This window comes from Geotrypetes seraphini, chromosome 12 (genome assembly GCF_902459505.1).
Source record: "Geotrypetes seraphini chromosome 12, aGeoSer1.1, whole genome shotgun sequence".
NCBI classification, from domain to species: Eukaryota; Metazoa; Chordata; class Amphibia; order Gymnophiona; family Dermophiidae; genus Geotrypetes; species Geotrypetes seraphini.
Genome location: NC_047095.1, coordinates 42,878,305 through 42,899,619, shown reverse-complemented (window position 1 = coordinate 42,899,619; position 21,315 = coordinate 42,878,305). Strand labels below are relative to the sequence as shown.

Here is a 21,315-nt window from a genome sequence, read left to right as displayed (position 1 = left end):
AGGTGGTAATCTGTGGGACATTGTTATCAACTAAACCTCCGTTAGAAAGGTATAAAAGCAGACTCTTAATCATTATGACTGGGATAGCCATGCAAATGATTACCAAGAACTGGAAAAATTGGGACAGACTTAATTTTTCCTTTTGGTGAGAAATTTTGAGCTCCTTTTATCAAGCCGTGCTAGCAGTTTAACTCGTGTAATAGCATGCGTTAAACCGCCGACAGCACTAGCTGCTATCGCCTGCCTTGAGCAGGCGGTAGTTTCTTGGCCAGCGCAGGGGTTAGCGCGTTATTAAAAGTTGCGCACGCTAACCCCACTATTGCGGCTTGATAAAAGGATCCCTTTATGTTTGTTATAAATATGAAAAAATTTTGTTAACTCTGATTAGTTGGATTATGCCTTTACCTGTATTTTCTATTTGATTTGCACATCCAGGGAAGGTGTGTGTGTGTGTGTGGGGGGGGTAATATATTCTATTGTATTCATTGATCGATTGTAAGTGCTGTCTATGACGTTAATTGTATGTATATATTTAATGCACTGTTCTCAAATTGAAAATTAATAAAGATTTATAATAATGTAAAAAAAAGGGTTTCAGATGATTCTGGAAACATTTATAGAGCCTGTTAGTGTAGCCATCTAGGCCATGGGATTTGTCTAGGGCTTTATTTTTTATAGCCCATAATGTAGTTTCCTCTGTGATAGGCCTGGGGAGCTAATCTACTACAGAGTTCTATCTAACATCTTGTGAGAGCATTAGCTTGGTTCCATCCATTCTATTCAGAGCTGCTGCAGCAAAATGATTGTTACAGTAGTATTTAGCAATTTTAACATTAGTCTTTATTGCTCAGACTGAAGTTTTTGGCTAGAAGGTACAGGTATTGTTTTTATGTATTGGGGGTGTGTGACATCTAAGAGCAAAGCATTACACGTGTTGAATTCAGCTGCTAGAATATGGATATATCATGAATGACCCTTATTGTGCCGGTTTTGAAGCAGCTGCATTGGCTTCCTATACAACAAAGGGTGGAGTACAAAAAGTACTATAGATTATCCAGCGAGCACTATATGATAAAGCACCTGTGTGTCTCCAAGAAATGTTGTATCACCCAAGAAGGGTGTTAAGATCAGAAAATGCCATCTACTGCGAAGGAGAGGAATATAGTGCATGCAAGAGTTAGACATTCTCTGTTGTCAGTTGCTGGTGTGAAACTTTGGAACAGGTTAGTTGTGTTTGTAGTCCTAGAGATACTTTAAGAGGCTTTTAAAGACACAGCTTTTTATTGAGAGCAAATTGATGGTTGAATGGGATTTGTGGTATTTCTTATAAAGCAGAAGATATTCCCCCCTCTTCTACAAAGCCGTGCGGTAATGGCCCCGAAACCCATAGAGATTTAAAGGTCTTCGGGGCTGTTGCCATACGGCAGTCGCTATCGCGGCTTTGTAGAAGAGGGGGATAGTGTTTCTCGTATCTAAGAGATTTTGTGAATAAGTAGGAATATGGTCAGCCATGTGGGCAGCAGAAGTTTTTATTAGATATAAGATGTATTTTTTAAAATACAGTACTTTGTATGTTGAATGTAAACTGCTTAGAATTGTAAGCGGTAAATAAATAAGTGCTTTTCTATTGAGCTTCTTCCTGAGTTAGAGATGGATGAGGGATCCCTGCCAAATACTGAGTGATCTGCTCGGTGGAGACTGTTTTTTCTTATACACTGAAGGATGTATAAAAGTCAACAAATTCTCCTTGAATGTTTTCATTTGAATTAAGCAGATACCATTTTTGTGCACCTGATGCTTTTTTAAATTGCCATGCTAGCAGTGAACTAGATTTATTGGTGGAGTTTGGTGTCATTATATGCAGATGTCTGCCAGCTCTAGATATTTTAGTTGTAATCTCACACTATGGAGGTCATTAAAAATGGTGTGGTCCATTCCTCCTTTCATAAATTATTTATCCAAATCAGCTATCAACCTCTAAAGCTTATACTCCCTCACAACACTAGTTTTGCGGAGATGGGTCTGCAAAGATATATTACTCCTCATTATTACCTTTTTGACTCCCATAAAGTCAGACACATGTCAGGAGTAGCATTGATGTCTAAGAATTCCTTAAGATTATTTCTAATTTTGTAACATGTAATAGTGTCCAGTTTTGATTGATCTGGGAGCCCAAAGAAGGAAACTACAAGGCCAAAAAATGCATCTGAAATTTACCGGTTGTGGTTGGGGTGATTTCCCCCCCCCCTCCCCTCTGCATATGTAGTGTGTGTGATTGTCTTTGTAATTTTTACTGTTGCTTACACTCTGCTGATGTCACAATGCGGGCACCTCCCAGTTAGCTAGGCACTTTCAACTGCAGCCAGTGCTATACTGCTTGAGCTTACTGGAGGATCAACAACAAATAGTAAAACATCTTAGAAGACTGTGCCACATCTGCTTGTTTAACTAGGAAGCATATGCTTCCCCAGCCTGGTAATTAGACACATTGGTTAATTTTTGTTCATTTTTCAGTGTAAGCATTGTTTCTTACTGGTTCATTTTAGGTTGAACCACGTAACCGCTGGGCTTGTTTCACCAAGTTTGAAATCTGATTCATCTAGTAAAGAAATAGAGGAAGCTATGAAGAGAGTACGAGAAGCACAGTCTCTGATCTCAGCTGCTATTGAACCAGGTAACTAATTGATATTTTTATAAAAAATAGCAGAAAATTGTCTTTTTAAACACTGTAATCCAGAAGCTTTTGAGTTATTTAAAATATGTGAAGTCCTGAATTCTTTTTTTTTTTTTTTAATTCATAGCTGCAATTTAGGTACATTACTAATATAAGTTTGCAAATTTAAAGAAAGTAATATCTGACTCTGCCTTTTTTATTTTTTGTAATTCAAGACAAAAAGGATGAAAAGCGAAGACATTCAAGGTCAAGGTCACGATCAAGGAGAAGGAGAACACCTTCGTCTTCCAGGCACAGGTTAGATGTTAATATGAAATGTAAGAAAGTGAAAATCATTGGGCAATTGAATATTTTACTGGCTGATAAAAAAAAAGGAATTGGAACAGGATGATAGTCTTAGCCTTGAATATCATTATTTTGAAGGCTGTAGGTGGAACTTTGGACTGACTCGATATATCTGTAATATTATTCTTATAAAAAGTTTTCACTTACAGCTTTTTCAATATTATATTTCTGAACACAAATAGGATAGAAAATACTTATAGATGGGATGTGTCATTCCTGATTGAACTCAAGAAGCATGTTAGAAACCTTTGTAAAGTTTAGAAGCTAATCAGACTGCATGTATGCAGGCATGCCTCTTATTCTTTTTTTGTTGCAGAAACCAACAATCTCCTGATTCATGGTGGTATTTCAGATTTCTTTTTCTCTGAGAGGCTGATATAAGAAAGCTACCATGCAGTTACCACAGGCTATATATGTTCATGAGCGGAATTGAGCATGGGTATTTGTTTGCTAGAAAGACATGGGCACACACAGAATTAAAATGAATGTTGGAGACAATTAAGTATTCTGCTACAATGCACAGAAGAAAACAGTGTCTCTTGATGCATGCACAATGCAAGAAATATTTTGTCCAGGGCAGCACAGAACAATGTAGAAGGGGTTGGTTAAGAGGATTTTAAAATGCCTTGATTTTTCATTTTTTTCTCCAACCAGCCAACTTTGTGAGTGGGGGGTTAACTGAAATATTTTATTATATAATTGCAATCAACAGAAATAATCAAATATCTTACAATTCAGAAATATCTTACAATTCAGAGCTTCAAATGTATAGATAGGTGCACAGTTTCTTCAATGCTGTTACCCCCCAAAAAACAAAAAGCTTAATATCCTGCTGTAACAGACCCACGCCCTCAACCATCACTCTTAAAAAGAGAAAACAAATCCCACACCCTCCACCAAGAACATACCCCACTTCACACACGAGTTTGTCTTCGTCTTTCAGAGCTCTGCCACTGCTGAATAAAGCTTCCCATCTTGTGGGTATTTCAAGGCCATCAGCCAGTACATATACCAGTTATCTACTTTATCACCAACCTCCAGTCAGATATGATGGATAACTTTCAATTAGAAGCCAGCACTAATCTGGCAGCAGTAAATGTCAGTTTGCAGAAACCCACTTCAGTAGCAAAGACATAGGTTATCCCAGAACAAGCAGGCAGGATATTCTCACATGTGGATGATATCATTCCAAGGAACCCTGGCATGAACTGCCAAAGTGCACTCGCACTTCCAAAACTGTAGAAAGTCCGCAGCTGACCACACCGTGCATGCATGAATGTCTTCCCGCCGATGTAGTCGCATGGTCCCTCAGTTCCTTTTTTTCTGCTCAGCGAAGTCGTTTTTATAAATGACTGCGCTACAGCTGTGCCTTTCCACTATCGTGTGTTTTTCATCCCTCTTTATTTCTTATTGTACAAAAATATTTTTTTTTAAAGTTTTTATTTTCTTTTCCCCTATTGATCACCAGTTGGCGATTGCCTGGCGGGGCCTTCTTAATGGCTCAGTCATTGAATTTGATTTGGCTGGGGCTGTATTCCTCTCCGTGTCCCAGCCGTTAGTGGGCTTTAAGAAGTGCGGCAGGTGTCAACAAACAATTTTGATTATCGATCTGCACAATTGGTGCATACAGTGCCTCAGTCCTCAGCACCTCGTGGACACTTGCACCTGTTCAACATTCCAGAAACGCACCATCAAGAGTTGCCTCCTGCAACAGCAGAAATTGTTCGGTATGTACATGGAGGAGGATTCAGCATCGCCGACATGTGTCGACATCTGAATGTACCGAATGTGTCGACATTAAGAGTGGTGATACCATTGGAAGCACCACACTGATGTCTGACATGGCACCTTCCTCAGGTAACAAACAAAACAGCTCTGAGAGAAAAAAAATAAAGTCCTATAGATTCACAATTAATCAAATACATAACAATCAAGAGAATCTACTAATCAAAAAATACAATATAATTCAAGGAAAATTCATTCTATAATTTAATAGTCTGATAATTCAATAATTAAATAACATCAAAACATGCATATTAGATACAAAAATATTCCAAAACTCGAAGGAAGGAATCCAGGATTTCATGCATTCAAACATTTCCAAACAGAACAATCGTGAGCAAAACAATGAGACATACAATCGCTAGTAGAAAAGGCTCACTTATCTTGAATCTGTTCAAGCTTCAGCATAAAGTCCAGGGAAGCATCAAAAGAGGCCACTGAGGATCCTTCCGAGAAAAGTCAGTTTTCAAAATCCATCATCCATAAGTCCATGTGCAATCAGATCCCAAATATAACATCAAAGGTAAAGTGCAAGTGCAACAAACACGTGCTAGTGTGATCAAGTCATGTTCAAAAGTGTTGAAAATAAATCCATCAAATGAAAATCATAAAGCATTTCATATCCATATCAGCTCCCTCGCTAAAGGGAGGAAAACACACAAACATACCCAAAAATGTAAACACACAAATCTAACTAAAACAAAGCATCAAATACACAATCTGCATATATAAAATAGATATGTATAAATGCATAAGAGCAGTCCTACTGGGTAGGAAGCAGAAGCTGTCTTAACCAGGAGCAACGGTCAAGCCGCCACCACAGCGTCATGATCTCATAAAGGAGCCAACCCTTTAAATAGAGGTCTTTATGTAATGACGTAGAAACCACCTGTAACAAATTAACAATAAGTTAGGCGGCGGAAAAGGTTTAAAGAAAACAAAAAAAATAAAAGAAGAATCAGAGAGGGACCAACCATTCAATCTCTCTATTAAGACCGTCAGGAATCACAGTATGCCAAGAAAAAAATCAAACGTTGCTCCTGGTAAGAAAGAAACTGAGAAATATCGCCACCAGATCTAGAAAAGAATTGCTTAAATACACAAAATTGCAAATCAAATAGGGAATGATGAAATTGCTCCAGTGATCCACTAACGGAGAGTCACTTTTCTGAGTTCTGATACAACTTAAATGTTCAGCAATGGCTTGGTGATCTTAGACACCACTATGTATCAAACTGAAGTGTCCCGCCAACTTTCTGACACCAACATTTATTCCCAACTTACTGAGGATCCCATGGGACTTTTTCAAAAAGAAATATATGATCTTCTATTTCAAGCGAATAATGATGGGCTTTTTGTCCACTAAAGAGTTCAAATACTTGTATTGTCAATATCCTGTTATACCTGTGATCTATTTTCTTCTGAAAATCCATAAATCTTTAATTAATCCCCCTGGTCGTCCCATTGTCTCTTGTCACAAATCTTTGTTTGAACCATAATCCCCCTGGTCGTCCCATTGTCTCTTGTCACAAATCTTTGTTTGAACCATTATCCCAGTTTATTGATTTCTTTCTTCAACCATTTGTTTGCAAGATTTCTTCCTATGTACGAGATTCTATGGATTTTATTACTCATTATTGAAAGTAGAAATACCAGTGGATAAAATTGATTCCATTCTTATGGTTACTATGGATATTACGTCACTATACACTAGTATTCCTCAATCGGAAACCATGCGTATCCTCAGACAAGTGCTATCTTAGTCTGAGGATATTGGCAACCATTTGGTCCTTGTATCTATGACTGATTTTGTCATTAATAAAAACTATTTCAAGTTTAATGACACTTTTTACATTCAAAAGAAGGGTGTCGCGATGGGAGCGACTGTGGCTCCCTTCATCGTGTGCTTATTTATGGCCGCTTTTGAAGAGCTATTTGTCTATCCCTCTACACATTTTTCTAAAATTCTTGATTGGAAGAGATATATTGACGATATTTTTCTTATTTGATTGAGGTCTCACTCTGATCTTGAAGAATTTCTGGTCTATCTCAATCAATGTGATCATAATATTCAGTTTACTATGACATATTCTGTATTGATCAGTTTTTTAGACATTCAGTTATTTTACTCTAATGGAAAATTCGATACGTCCATCTTCCGAAAACCCAAACACGAATTCATTGCTTCATTATTGTAGTTACCATCCGAAATTATTACGCAACAGTATCCCGAAGGGGCAGATGCTGAGACTAAAACGCATGTGTTCTTCTGATGCAAATTTTAAATCTCAAATTACTCATATGTCTCGCAGATTCGAACAACGCGGATATCCTGCGCAAGTGATAAAATGCACGATCTGCACTGAGCGTCAATGGCTCTTTCTTCCTAAACCCCCTAGGGACATCTCTGATGAAAGGATCACTTGTGTGCTTCCTTTTTCTCCTCTATCCATGCATGTACAGAATATCATTGGTCAGCACTGGCATTTGTTGGGTTTTCACCCTGAGTTTAGAAACAAGCCCAGGTTTGCTTTTAGACGTAGTAAAAATTTGGGTGAGTGCTTGAAATATCGTCCCACTCAGTTTGTAGCTCACTCTGAGATGGGTCATGCCCCGTGTGGAAAGTGCAGGTACTGTCAATTCTCTATGAACACTAAGAATGTTCTGATTCCCAATGTTAACATCAATTTTGAATTACATCAGAAAACTAATTGTAATTCGACTCAGGTAATATATGGCATTTTTTACCCTTGCCATAAACTTTACATTGTGCAAACTAAGAGGGCTATTAAAATTCACATTACTCAACTTTTAAGTTGTATCAGAACTCAGAAAAGTGACTCTCCGTTAGTGGATCATTGGGAGCAATTTCATCATTCCCTGTCTTATTTGTGATTTTGTGTGTTTAAGCAATTCTTTTCTAGATCTGGTGGCGATATTTCTCGGTTGCTTACTTACCAGGAGCAACGTTTGATTTTTTTTCATGGCATACTGTGATTCCTGACGGCCTTAATAGAGAGATTGAATGGTTGTTCCCTCTCTGATTCTTCTTCTTTTTTAATTATTTTTGTTTTCTTTAAACCTTTTCCGCCGCCTAGCTTATTGTTAATTTGTTACAGCTGGTTTCTATGTCATTACATAAAGACCTCTATTTAAAGGGATGGCTCCTTTACGAGATCATGACGCTGTGGTGGCGGCTTGACTGTTGCTCCTGGTTAAGACAGCTTCTGCTTCCTACCTGCTACGATTGCTCTTATGTATTTATACATATCTATTTTATATATGTAGATTGTGTATTTGATGCTTTGTTTTAGTTAGATTTGTGTGTTTACATTTTTGGGTATGTTTGTGTTTTCCTCCCTTTAGCGAGGGAGCTCATATGGATATGAAATGCTTTATGATTTTCATTTGATGGATTTATTTCCAACACTTTTGAACATGATTTGATCCCACTATCACGTGTTTGTTGCACTTGCACTTTACCTTTGTTATATTTGGGATCTGATTGCACATGGACTTATGGATGATGGATTTTGAAAATTGACTTTTCTCGGAAGGATCCTCAGTGGCCTATTTTGATGTTTCCCTGGATTTTATCCTGAAGCTTGAACAGATTCAAGATAAGTGAGCCTTTTCTACTAGCGATTGTATGTCTCATTGTTTTGCTCACGATTGTTCTGTTTGGAAATGTTTGAATGCATGAAATCCTGGATTCCTTCCTTCGAGTTTTGGAATATTTTTTTATATTTAATATGTATGTTTTGATGTTATTTAATTATTGAATTATCAGACTATTAAATTATAGAATGAATTTTCCTTGAATTATATTGTATTTTTTGATTAGTAGATTCTCTTGATTGTATATACCTTCCTCAGGTAAGCCAGCTAAGAAGCCACCTTCGCAATTGGGAGCACAGGTCATTCAGGCATCAAGTCAATTCATGCCTACCAAGTGAAAGCCCCTTTTACGGCTTGTCTCTAGGACAAGAGGCATATCATAGTCATCATCCTCTCTGGAGCGAGCCGTGGCACATATGGTACCGGCGTCTAAGCCACAGGTGCCAGTGTCATCTTTCCAACAAAAGCGCGATGCTCTGATCTGGGTGGAGTTTGGAGAGCATTTTGGGCTATTGTCAATGACTCATCCGGTAGCAGTCCAGCCTGAGCGCCCTGCGATGCGATGCGGTACCACCACTCTGTCTCAACACTGATCCCCATCGAGGGAGAAGCATCGTGGCTCTCGTAGCAAGAAATCCTCATCTAGACATTGATGTCCAGTTATACATCGAGGCGTAGTCAATCGCCTCGGGACCACTGTGCATCAAGGCATTCTCCTTGGCACCATTCACCATCGGCGAAGCATCGTTCATTGAGGTGCCATTTTTCCTCTTCATGATGCTCTTCTAAGTCTGGGAAGCATATGGAGAAATGAAAGCATGTCTCTGACCTCTCCCTCGCCATCGAAGCATCGTTCATTGAGGCACCATTCTTCCTCATCACATTGCTCTTCCAAGTCTGGAAAACATACAGAGAAATGAAAGCATGTGTCTGCGTTGTTCCCTTCACCAGATCAGCATAGAACGAAATGTCCGCTGAAGTTACCTTCATTGCATCAGGATTCTGCTTTTCAGCTTCATACAGACGTTGAAATTTCACATTCATACGCTTGCACCGTAAGTTGTGTTCTAAAGACCCATCTCCTGTTGAGAAACTATCTTTTACATGTTTCAAGCAGTTGGGTCAAGATTTATCTGTTAGGCTGGAGGCAGATACAAAGTATTCTCAAGCGTTCTTGGAGACTATGGACTTTGACCAACCACCTAAAGAGTCATCAAAGCCACCTTTACATGCCATTTTAAAAGACACATTACATAAGAACTTGGAATCGCCTCTTTTAGCACCCTCCACAAAAATTATCCTTTATGTATAAAATAATTGCAATCCCAGGATTTTACAAGCTTCAGTTCTCACATCAGTCCTTGGCAGTAAAGTCTACTCTTAAAACGTCAACACCATCGAAGATATATGCGACAGTTCCACCATGAATGGAAGGGCGGACCATGGACAAGTTTGGTAAACGCCTTTATCAAAATTCCATACTGGCTAATCAGGTGAACAATTATAGCTTCAATTTTACTTGCTATATGAAACATCTATTGAAACAGTTGCCAGTTTTTCAAACGCATATTCCATCAAACCAGACAAAGAATTTCCAATGTATTGTGGCTAACTTCACCCAATTATGTCCAACATATGGTCCAATCAGCATATGATGCATTCAAATTATCTTCTAGGGCCTCATCTATGGTGGTGGCAATGAGAAGATTGGCCTGGTTGAGGGTGGCTGATATGGATGCTAATTTACAAGATCGTTTAGCAAACATACCGTGCCTTGGAGATGAGCTGTTTGGTAAGTCCATGGAATCAGCTATGCAAAAGCTTAGTGATCATGAAAAGTATTGGAATGCTTTGCTAAAGTGTAGACCCAAACTATCTTCCTCCCGTTCTTACAAAGTACCTTCTTATCAGAGGAGATTTCCTTCAAAACCGTCTGCTCCTGTGAGACAACAAAAGAGACCAAAAGCTGCAACGTTCACAAAAGCCGCAAACATCTGCACCATCAAAATCAACACAGTCTTTTTGACAACCTCATTGAGAGCATAGCCACATTTACAATATCTCCATCTTCTCTCCCTATAGGGGGTCATCTTCAGCATTATTACCATCGTTGGAGACTGATCACCACCGACCAGTGGGTTCTGCAAATCATTCGAGAAGGTTACTCTCTTCATTTTATCACTACCTCCACCGGATCATCCTCCAAGGGAGTCTGGAGTGAACCCTCAGCAAACCTCTCATCTACTTCAGGAAATCAAAGATCTGCTTCTTCTCAATGCTATCGAGGAGGTTCCTTTAGATCAAAGAAACAGGGGGTGTTTCCTTATCCTGAAGAAGACAGGAGGTATTCGTCCCATTTTAGATCTCAGAGGACTCAACAAATTTCTCGTCAAGGAGAAATTTTGAATGTTATCCCTAGCGACCTTATATCCTCTCTTAGATTGCAACGATTGGCTATGCTCTCTGGATCTCAAAGAAGCTTACACTCATATACCCATTCATCCCGCATCAAGAAAGTATCTCAGATTTCGAATAAATTACCATCATCATCAGTACAAGGTCCTGCCATTCGGTCTCGCATCGTCTCCAAGGGTCTTTACCAAGTGCCTTGTCATGACAACTGCCTTCTTAGACTCCCACTGGCTACCCATACAAGCACAAATTCAATTCAAATTCCACTGCCTATTATTCAAAGCAGTACAAGGCTCTTCCCCATCCTACCTAAACAACCGCTTAAACCAGATCTCCACCACAAGACACAGAAGAACCCCGAACCCTTTTGCCTTCCCTCCACTCAAAGGCACGCAACACAAGTAGCAAAACTCAACCATTCCATCTCCAACCTGTTGACAACCTCGGATGACTTCAAAACATTCCGTAAAGAAATCAAAACCCTGCTTTTTAAAAAATTCATCCAAAAATCTTAAACCCTCTTCACCCACCTCCAGCTAATCTCATCTACCTCCAGATAATTCACCTACCGCCACTGAATTCACCTACCGCCAGATAATTCTCCCCCAAATATCCCACCTAATCACCCTTCAAATAAACAGACCCCTAAAAAAGATTGTAATCTTGCCTACTCTAACTGTATTCCATTTGCTAATATCACACAGTTCGACACTTTCAGTTTACTATCCAACCCGTAAGATCCCCTAGAATTCTTTCCAGCTACCCCCCTAAAAAAAAAAAATTGTATCCTCACTGGAAAATGTCCAGTATAATCCTCTGTAATGTGATCATCACTGGAAATGTCCAGTCAAATCTTTTGTAATCCGCCTTGAACTGCAAGGTATAGGCGGAATAGAAATCCGTACTGTAATGTAATGTAATGATAGCAACAACCTTGAACTCAAGGTCTTCAAGTTTTCCCTTACCTAGATGATTGGCATATCAAGGAACCATCTGTACAAGGTGTTCTATTAGCCCCAGCTCACAATACTTTTCCTTCAAAACATGGGCTTCAAAATAAACTTTTCAAAATCAAATCTTCTACCATCACAAATTCTCCAGTTCATAGGAGCTCAACTGGATACTATACAGATGAGAGCTTTTCTTCCTCAGCATCAAGATATATTAACTCAGCTTTGTCAGCGGATTTCTCAGTTATCAACTATATCAACCAGAAGCATGATGGTTCTTCTCTGTTACATGGCCTCTACTGTTCATGTCATGCCATTTGCAAGACTTCACCTGCGTACTCCGCAATGGACTTTAGCCACGCAGTGGTCTCAGGGGCATGATCCTTTGTGAAAGCACATTTTAGTAACATCGTCTCTAAAACAATCTTTTCAGTGAGCTCTTCCAATCTTTCCAGAGGATTGGTGTTTCACATTCCACTGTCTCAGAAGGTTCTCACAACAGACTCATTGTGATTTATCCTTGGGGAGCTCATCTGGGAGGTGTCCGCACCATGGGCCGCTGGTCTCTCAGAGAGCAAAAACACCAGATAAATCTTTTGGAACTCAGAGCGATTTACAAAGCCCTCAAAGTTTTTCGACATCTTCTCTATGGTCAAGTTCTTCTCATTTGAACAGACAATCAAACTGCCATGTACTATATAAACAAGCAGAGAGGAATTGGCTTTCTTCTGTGTCAAGAGGCACAAAAAATATGGATTTGGGCCATTGCTCAAAAGATTTTCATGAGAGCAATCTACATTCATGGAGAACAGAATTATATGGCAGAGGGGAGTGTGTGGCGCAGTGGTTGGATCTACAGCCTCAGCACCCTGGGGTTGTGGGTTCAAATCCACGCTGCTCCTTGTGACCCTGGGCAAGTCACTTAATCCTCCATAGCTCCAGGTACGTTAGATAGATTGTGAGCCCACCGGGACAGAGAGGGAAAATGCTTGAGTACCTGATTGTAAAACCGCTTAGATAACCTTGATAGGCAGTATATAAAATCCTAATAAAAACTTGAAAAACTTGAAAAAACTTGACAAGCTCAGTCGAATGCTTCAGCCTCACAAATGGCCTCTCAACTCGACAGATCTCCAGCTCATCTTCTCCAAATGGGGCACTCCACAAATAGATTTGTTTGTGTCTCCCCTCAATCACAAGATACCCATTTTTTTGCTCCAGATTATATTCTCATCATTGTGTGGAGACAGATGCGTTCCTATTGGATTGGACTCACAAGTTTCTCTACGCATTTCCACCCATTCCTCTCATTCTCAGAACACTTCTCAAACTCAGACAAGAGTCAACCACCATGATTCTACTAGCTCTTCGGTGACCAAGACAACATTGGTTCTCCCTCCGGCTTCATTTGTCAACCAGGAAACTAATAACTCTTCCAATATTTCCTTCTCTCATTCAGAGCTGTCAACCAGGAAATCGAGAACTCTTCCAATATTTCCTTCTCTCCTCGCTCAGAACCAAGGATCTCTTCTACAACCCAACCTTCGATCTTTACACCTTACAGCTTGGTATCTCTCGGTTTAAGCTCAACTGATTTGCCTATTTCCCCCCAGCCTGTCGGAATCATTTTGGAAGCTTCCAGAAAACCATCCATGTTGCAGTGTTACATGCATAAATGGACTTGATTTTCTGCTTGGTGTATTCGTAACCAACTCATTCTTGTCTCCTCTTCTGTTTCATCAGTATTTAATTATCTTCTGCACTTATCTGACTCTGGCCTCAAAACTATGTCCGTTAGAGTCCATCTCAGTGCTATAAATGTTTTTCATCTGCCAGTGGATGGAAAACCTATATCCACTCATTCTTTTAGTTTCCAGATTTATGAAAGAACTTTTTAATCTTAAACCACCTCTAAAGCCACCTCCAGTGGTTTGGGATATTAATGAAGTTCTAGCAAGATTGATGAAACCACCCATTGAACCGATGTCAATAGCTCATCTCAGGTTTCTTACTTGGAAAGTGGTTTTTCTGATTTCTCTCATTTCTGCACGCAGAGTTAGTGAATTACAAACATTGGTGGTGGATCCGCCATTCACGGTATTTCACCATGACAAGGTAGTGCTTCGTACCCATTCAAAGTTCCTGCCGAAGATTGTCACTGATTTTCATCTCAATCAATAGTCCTTCTGGTATTTTTTCCGAAGCCTCATTTTCATTCTGGAGAAAAGACTCTAACACGTTGGACTGTAAGCAGGCGTTGGCCTACTATCTGGATAGGACAAAGCCGCATAGAACATCTCAGCTTTTTGTCTCCTTTGATCCAAACAAGTCGGGACATTCTGTTTCCAAGAGAACAGTTTCCAGTTGGTTAGCTGCTTGTGTCTCTTTTTGTTATGCGAAGGCCTGGCTGCAACTGGAGAGTTGTGTCACAGCCCACAAAGTTCGAGCTGTGGCTGCTTCAGTAGCTTTTCTCCATTCCAGTCCTATTGAAGAGATTTGTAGGGCTGCCACCTGGTCTTCAGTACATACCTTCACTTCTCATTATTGTTTGGAATCGTATTCCAGGCGGGATGGGCAATTCGGCCAAGCAGTTTTATAGAATTTATTTTCATAACAGATACCAGCACTCCTCCCTCCATCCCATTTCATCTAAGCTTGGAGGTCACCCACATGTGACGGCACTCAACTGAAAACACCAGTTTCAAGGATTTCTGGGGTTAAGGTTAGGTCCCCCCACCTCCAAAACCTCTTTTTGATATTTTTTGTTTTTCAGTTAAGCTCCAAGGGGGGGAGGGGGGCGTTGTTTTTGTTGTGAATTTTCTGACGGCACCCATATTGTATTTTTAGCAATTTTTTTGTCCTATTTTCTGCCTCAGAACCCCTTGTTTTGCCTAGGGATAATCTGTTATGGATGTCCCAAGTGAGGCTAGCCTCAGTTCCTCTTTTTATTGCACAGATTTACTAGCTAAGGAGCAGCCATATGCCACAGGGCACAAGAGGAAGGGGGTGGGAGCTTCGAGCTCAGCTTCTAATCAATCCTCCTGGGCCTTGGAACCCCCAAAAGCCCTGGAAAGTCTGTAGGGAGAGATCCCGATCAGAGGCCAAGAGCAATGAGGGGGTGAAACACAAGCGCATGGTAGCAGAGGAGGCCCTAATTTCCCAGTCTGGAGTCTTGCAGGGGTCTTGGGGCCTCTGATGCAAAGCTAAATATTTTGTCAGTCTTTTATGGAAAGCTTGCTTAATGTACATGGGAAGCACTGTGCTGCCTCTTCCGCGGGGAGGGGGGGGGGGGGAAATCCATGTCCCAAGCAGGTGTCTCCATGGATGCTCCTCTTGTTGGTGACCCTTCGGAGCAGAACTGTGCTGATTGGATGTATTTTTGCATGCCCTTATCACATGACTCGTCTGCGGATGATTTTGGATTTCTTTCGGGGTCCGGAGGTCAACAGGCAGGGGCCACTGTGGATAACAGTGATGATCTCTCAGCGTGTTGCCTTTTCAATTCAGCTTCCAATTCACATGTAATTTCTGACACCCTCTCTGTTGAAGCTCAATATCCAGGAGCCATCCACTTCTGTGTTACATTATGAGCATCACTAATGCAGATATCACCTCCCTAGTCACTGACTAATGGGAGTTGCCTGAAGGTTCTCTAATGGTGGTCAAAGCTCTGTCCTATGGCTCTGGATTTCTAACAGCTGTATTTGCAACTGAACGGAAACTCCACTGTAGCACAAGTGTCTAAGCACACCTCCCTTCCTAGTGAGGAAGATGTGATGCTTAAGGATGCACAGGACTGTAGGATGGACGTGATCCTTACAAGACAGTTTGAAGTGCTGGCTTTGGATATTAAGACTGCAGCAGCTGCTCCCTTCATTCTATGGGCCTGTCATACATGATTGTGGACTAGTCCCTCAGAGTTGGGGGGACATGTCCCCACATGATCAAAGAGGGAGTGGATTATGTGGCCAATGCCCTTTATGGCATCATCAGAGTCTTGTGTAAGGTTTCTACTTGCTTCATTTCTACCCACCGAATGCTCTTGATCAGACAGTGGACAGGTGACTCAGCCTGCAAGACCACTCTCAGCAGATTATCCTTCCTAGGGATTAGGTTTAGATGACCTCAAGGCCAGTGTGGTCGATCGCTGTCCCAAATCCCTCCTGGATAGTCGTTCTGCCGGGGACAGCAGAGGCAGTTTTATTACCTCTAGGACAGTGGTCTCAAACCCGCGACCCACCAGGTACTATTTTGAGGCCCTTAGTATGTTTATCATAATCACAAAAGTAAAATAAAACAGTTTCATGATCATGTGTCTCTTTAACTATAAATTACAGTATTATTATTAAGACTTAGCCAAAAGGAAAATTTATAAACTATGCAAAATTGTCATTTCTTTAATAAGACATTAGCTATTTTTTCTGAGGCCCTCCAAGTACCTACAAATCCAAAATGTGGCCCTGCAAAGGGTTTGAGTTTGAGACCACTGCTCTAGGAGATCCTACCAATTTTCCTCTGGTTACTCTTCTCAGAGGCCCTTCCAGGGGCCTGTACAGAGATTTGCAAGTTACAGACACCAGCAACCCTTGGGTTTCCGCATTGGCTCAACCTTCAAGAAGCCTAAGTGATGGAGAGCAGCTGTTGCCCTGGCATCACGATGGGCAGTTGTTGGCTTTCTGGAGGGAATGTGGACAGATTCTGTCTGACTATTGGGTTCTGGACTTTGAGAGAAGCACAAGATCGAGTCTTCTCGGCCTCCTCCAGATCTGTTCCTCCACTCCCCAGCTGGACGACAGGCAAGGAAAGCCAGAGTCTGAATGTTAGTGCAACGACTCTTGGACATTCAGGCTGTAGATCCAATTCCCGAAGAAGAATTAGGCTCAGGCAGATACTCCTTATTCTTCAGAGTGCTCAAGACAGGCACAGAAGACTGGAAGCCCATTCTAGACTTGAAGTCAGTAAACGAGGCCCTATAGGTCTCCCGCTTTTGTATGGAGCCGTTGCACTTTATTATAGCGGTGGTGGCTCCAGGATTTAATGGAAGTGCATCTTCACATCTTCATTTTTCTGGATCACAGGAAATATCTAAGATTCCACATTCTTCAGCGACACATCCAGTTTGTGCCGCTCTCTTTGGGTTAGGCCATAACTCCACACAGTTTGTCTCCACACACTTTTACCAAGGTGGATCCTACGCAGGATGAGTGTCCAGGTGAATCAATACCTAGATGCTTGGCTGATCAGAGTCTTCTCATGAAAGGAAGGCAAGCACACAGTGCAGCAGGTGGGGAATCTCTAGAGCCTTGGTTGAATAGTCAACTTCTAAAAAAGTCGCCTTCAGCTAACTTAGTGCTTGGAATATCTGGAAGTCTGCTTCAACACAGTGCAGGGCTGTGTTTTTCTTCTCAGGCCATGCAGACAAAAGCTCAGGAGGCAGTTCTTAGAGATCCTGGCTTTACCGAGCCCTATGGTCTTTCATTACCTTCAGGTGCTGGGCTTGATGACAGTCTCCCTGGAAAGTTGTTCCCTGGGTGATAGCTCATTTGCGGCCGCTCTAGTACCCCCTTCTAGGTGGTCTCTGCAGTTCCACTCCCTGCAGATGCAGCTTCCCTGGACTTAAGGTGCAAAGTACAGCTTACGTTGGTGGTTCCAGGGGGATGCTTTATCAAGGGGGGTGCCTCTCGGAATCAATTCATAACTGATCCTCACGACTGATCCCAGCCTTGGTGGCTGGGTAACCCACTACTGTGGCAGCACGCTTTGGGGAAAATGGACCCCATAGGGAAAGCAAGTGATCCCTTAATCATCTGGAACTGAGAGCCATTTGTTTGGGGCTGAAGGAGTTGCAATCTTCTCTCACAGGGAAAGCAATCTGGGTGTTTTCAGACAATGCCACAGCAGTAGCTTATGTAAACAGGCAGGGAAGAATGAGAAGCATTCCCCTTTACCTAGAGGCAGATAATGTTCCAGTGGGCGGTGGCTCACTTGCAAGCCCTCTTGGCTACCCATGTGGGAGGAGAAAAGAACATCCAGACCAATTTTCTCAGCAGACAGACTCTGGATACGGGGGGAGAGTGGTCTTTGTCCCAGAGGGCATTTGCCCTCATTGTGCAGCGCTGGGGAAGACAAGACATTGATCTTATGGCCACAGCTAAGAATGTGAAGCCAGATTGCTTCCACAGTCAAAGGACCGAATCGGGAATGCACAGGTTGGCCGGATTGTAGAATAGTGAACCATCAGGGGCTGGTGATTCTGGTAACTCTGGAATAACCCTACCAGCCTTGGTATGCAGACCTGCTGTGTCCGCAAAGAGGCAGGGTTCTCAAGCTGCCGGTTCATCTGGGACTCTTCAGGCAAGGCCCAGTTCCCATGGAGATTCAGAATGCTATGGTCTTACAGCATGGCTTTTGAGCACACAGCCTTAATTTGTAAGGGTTGCTCAGAGATGGTCGTTACGACTCCATAGAGCAGGGGTGTCAAAGTCCCTCCTTGAGAGCTGCAATCCAGTCGGGTTTTCAGGATTTCCCTAATGAATATGCATGAGATCTATTTGCATGCACTGCTTTCATTGTATGCTAATAGATCTCATGCATATTCATTGGGGAAATCCTGAAAACCCGACTGGATTGTGGCCCTCGAGGAGGGACTTTGACACCCCTGCCATAGAGCAAAGAAGCCTGTGACATTTGTGGCTTATGCAAAGATCTGGAAGTCTTTATTATTTCCAGTTAGGGTGCTCCTTAAGATGCAACTTCCTGCCTTTGTGTATAAAGGAAGTTACTTCATAAGGAGCCCACGAGCACCATCAAGCAAGTCTGTGTAGAGATCGGATCGCTCTGCAAGGTGTGTGCCAACAACAGGGAAGGAAGGAAGCCGCCTGGAGCCGCCAGACCCGTGAGTTTCAACAAATTTTAATAAAACTTGGGAGATGGGATGGAGCTGCCAGACCCGCAAAGGGAGGGCCTTGAGCCACCGGACCAGCAATATTGGGGGAGGGATGGTGGGATATCAGGAAGCTGTGGTGGGTGGGGTTCCCCGTGGGAACAAAGCTGTTTTTCGCAGAGTGGCAAAAAGCTTTGTTCCTGCACTGGCAGTGAACATATATAAATTCTACCCGTCGCTGTGGATTTATTGCAGTTTAACCGCAGCTAGGTGCTGTAACTGGTCACCATGTCAGTAGTAGAGAGGCAAAGAATAGCAGAAAAAAAACTAGAATAAGGGCTGCCGTAGAGGTCTCCAGGGGCCGCCATTGGCTCCTAGGCCTTGCATTGAAGAACACTGATACTGCATATATTTTTGTATAATCATTAGTGTATTATTATAACTAATTTGTAACAGCTTGCCATAATTCTAATGTTTTTTTTCCATCTAATAAGCAATGCATAATCACATATGGGCATTGTTGTTTTATAAGGCAGCAATATTTAAAACCAAAGGGACAAAAAAGGTGTTTTCATATCCCTAGCCAGGAGTTCAGAATAAATGCTGTCCAGGCTTATGGTTTATTTGCACCTGACCAAAATATCCAGAGCAAGTTCAATAACTTTATAAAGGCTTGCAGGATGTCTTCTGGTGACATCGGTGCTCCTATGCCAGAACCATCACCTGGACCAGAATTCAGCTCCCTAGTACCAGCATGTGTACATCTCCTGGACTTCTATTCCTTCAATCTCTCACAGGGGTGTGGCTGATTAAAGGGCTTGTAGGTGCCTGCTGATGTTGCTGCTGGACCAGAATTCAGGTCTCCCTTGGACTAGAACATTCAGATCTGCCCAAAATCTATCCATCAAAGGCTTCCCTAAAAAGCCATAACTTTTGGTTTTCTTCCAAAAAGATAATTTTCATGACACAGTTCTTGGTCTACAGAATGCAAAGGCCTGTTGCCTAGTATTTGCAACTTCAACAGTTAAAGGTTGAAGGCCACTTAGACACAAAAAAATTCCAACACTTCAGTTCTAGCGTAGAAAGACACGCTGCACATTGAGTTGAGATGGAGGAACATTGACGTTGGTTTTTATTGGAACATCATGCTGCAAACAAGGAGTTATCTTTCCTTCCAAGAACCTGCATGCATAGGACCATGCTGTTTCCACCATGCCATGAGAGGATTTCTGATAACTCTGTGCATGTCAGTGAAAAAGTAACAAGGATGGGTTGGAGATCTTAAGATGGCAGGTGATTTTTGAGAGACACAAGTCTGGGATTTAAAGCAGACTGACAGAAAGAAGCAAGTAATTTGGGGGAAATATAGTAGTGAAAGGAGGCTGCTGCTTTTCACTGTCTATGGTAATGACCACACAACAACAACACATATGCTGTGTTAAGTAGATCTTTTGTAAGCAATAAATCAGTAATCAGTTTACATAATTGGCATCAAAAAATGATCATACAGCAATGTGCCAAGAGGAGGAATCAGCCAAAGACTAGTAGTCTGAGCAGTTTCAGTCCTCTCTGAGTCTAGTTCGTATTCTTCGTCTTTTTATCCTTTAACCTAGGATATCATTCTGTCATTTTGATTGGTTTATCATTCTGATTGGTGGTTACATTTTCAAAATCAATTATTGGTTGTTTTACAGGTTTGTGTCACTACAAGGCTTGGGTGTTGTTGAAAACAACTTCTTTATATCTCCCCTGATAGTTTGTCCTTGGTGCTACTGTCCAGACCTTCTGGACATGGACCCCTCCCTTTTCAGTGGCCTCTCCTTCTTCTGCTTTTTGGACATTGTGGTTATCAGTTCTTCCAGTATGTTGTGTACTTAGCATATATAAGTTATTCTTAGTCACTGCCCTGTGTCTATCTTTCCATGGCACATCATGCTGTCCTATTAAAGTCATTTATCTTGTGACCAGTACTTCTCCATGGAAATTTCCCCAGTAGTTGCTTAGAGGCTCAGCAGTTATGGGTCAAAGATGAAGTTTTATAGAATCCATTTTGTCTTTGGCCTGTTTTCTTATTAATCCTTGTCCCTTAGCCTCAGGGTTCTCTTCTGATGGTTCTCTTCTCAGTGGGGAGAAAATGTGAAATAGTACAACTTGAATGTATATTTTACATGACTGACTTACTTACACCTTATGTTGATGGACCAGAACAACGGATAAGTTTACAAATAGCAATGGACATGAGAGAAATTTCTAGAACAACAATTAGAAGCTGTTTGTACAAAGAAGTCCTTAAAATAACAGAGGTCATAGCTGAAGTTATCCATGAGACTGAGACATGCCTAGTTGCAGATCATAGGACTAACAGTATTAAGCAGAGCTGTGGCACATGAAATGTGGTGAGAGCCTCAGCCATAGAACAATGGAACGGACTGTTACCCAGATGTTTCCTGTTGATATGTTTCTGTGCTAGCCAATGGTAGAAAATTGTACGAAGTTAGTTATTAATAGGTTACAGCAAAAGTTGATGAGTATTGTATGAAATTTGCTACTGCTACCTGGTGATGAGTATGTGACATATAGTCAAATATTAGAGCTTATATGTGATACTGATAACAAAAATAACCAATATATAACCAAAGATAGTCATGAAT

The 21,315-nt window shown here is 41.4% G+C and overlaps 1 protein-coding gene across 6 annotated transcripts in view; it reads left to right on the top strand.

Moving 5' to 3' along the window:
• Positions 1 to 21,315, top strand: part of SRSF11 (serine and arginine rich splicing factor 11) — a 204,450-nt gene that overhangs the window by 108,430 nt on the left and 74,705 nt on the right. For all 6 annotated transcript variants that reach the window (XM_033916649.1, XM_033916647.1, XM_033916648.1 and 3 more), the window contains exons 6-7: positions 2,547 to 2,674; positions 2,890 to 2,971. In XM_033916649.1, the coding sequence (XP_033772540.1) occupies positions 2,547 to 2,674; positions 2,890 to 2,971 (210 nt within the window). The remainder of the gene's footprint in view (positions 1 to 2,546; positions 2,675 to 2,889; positions 2,972 to 21,315) is intronic.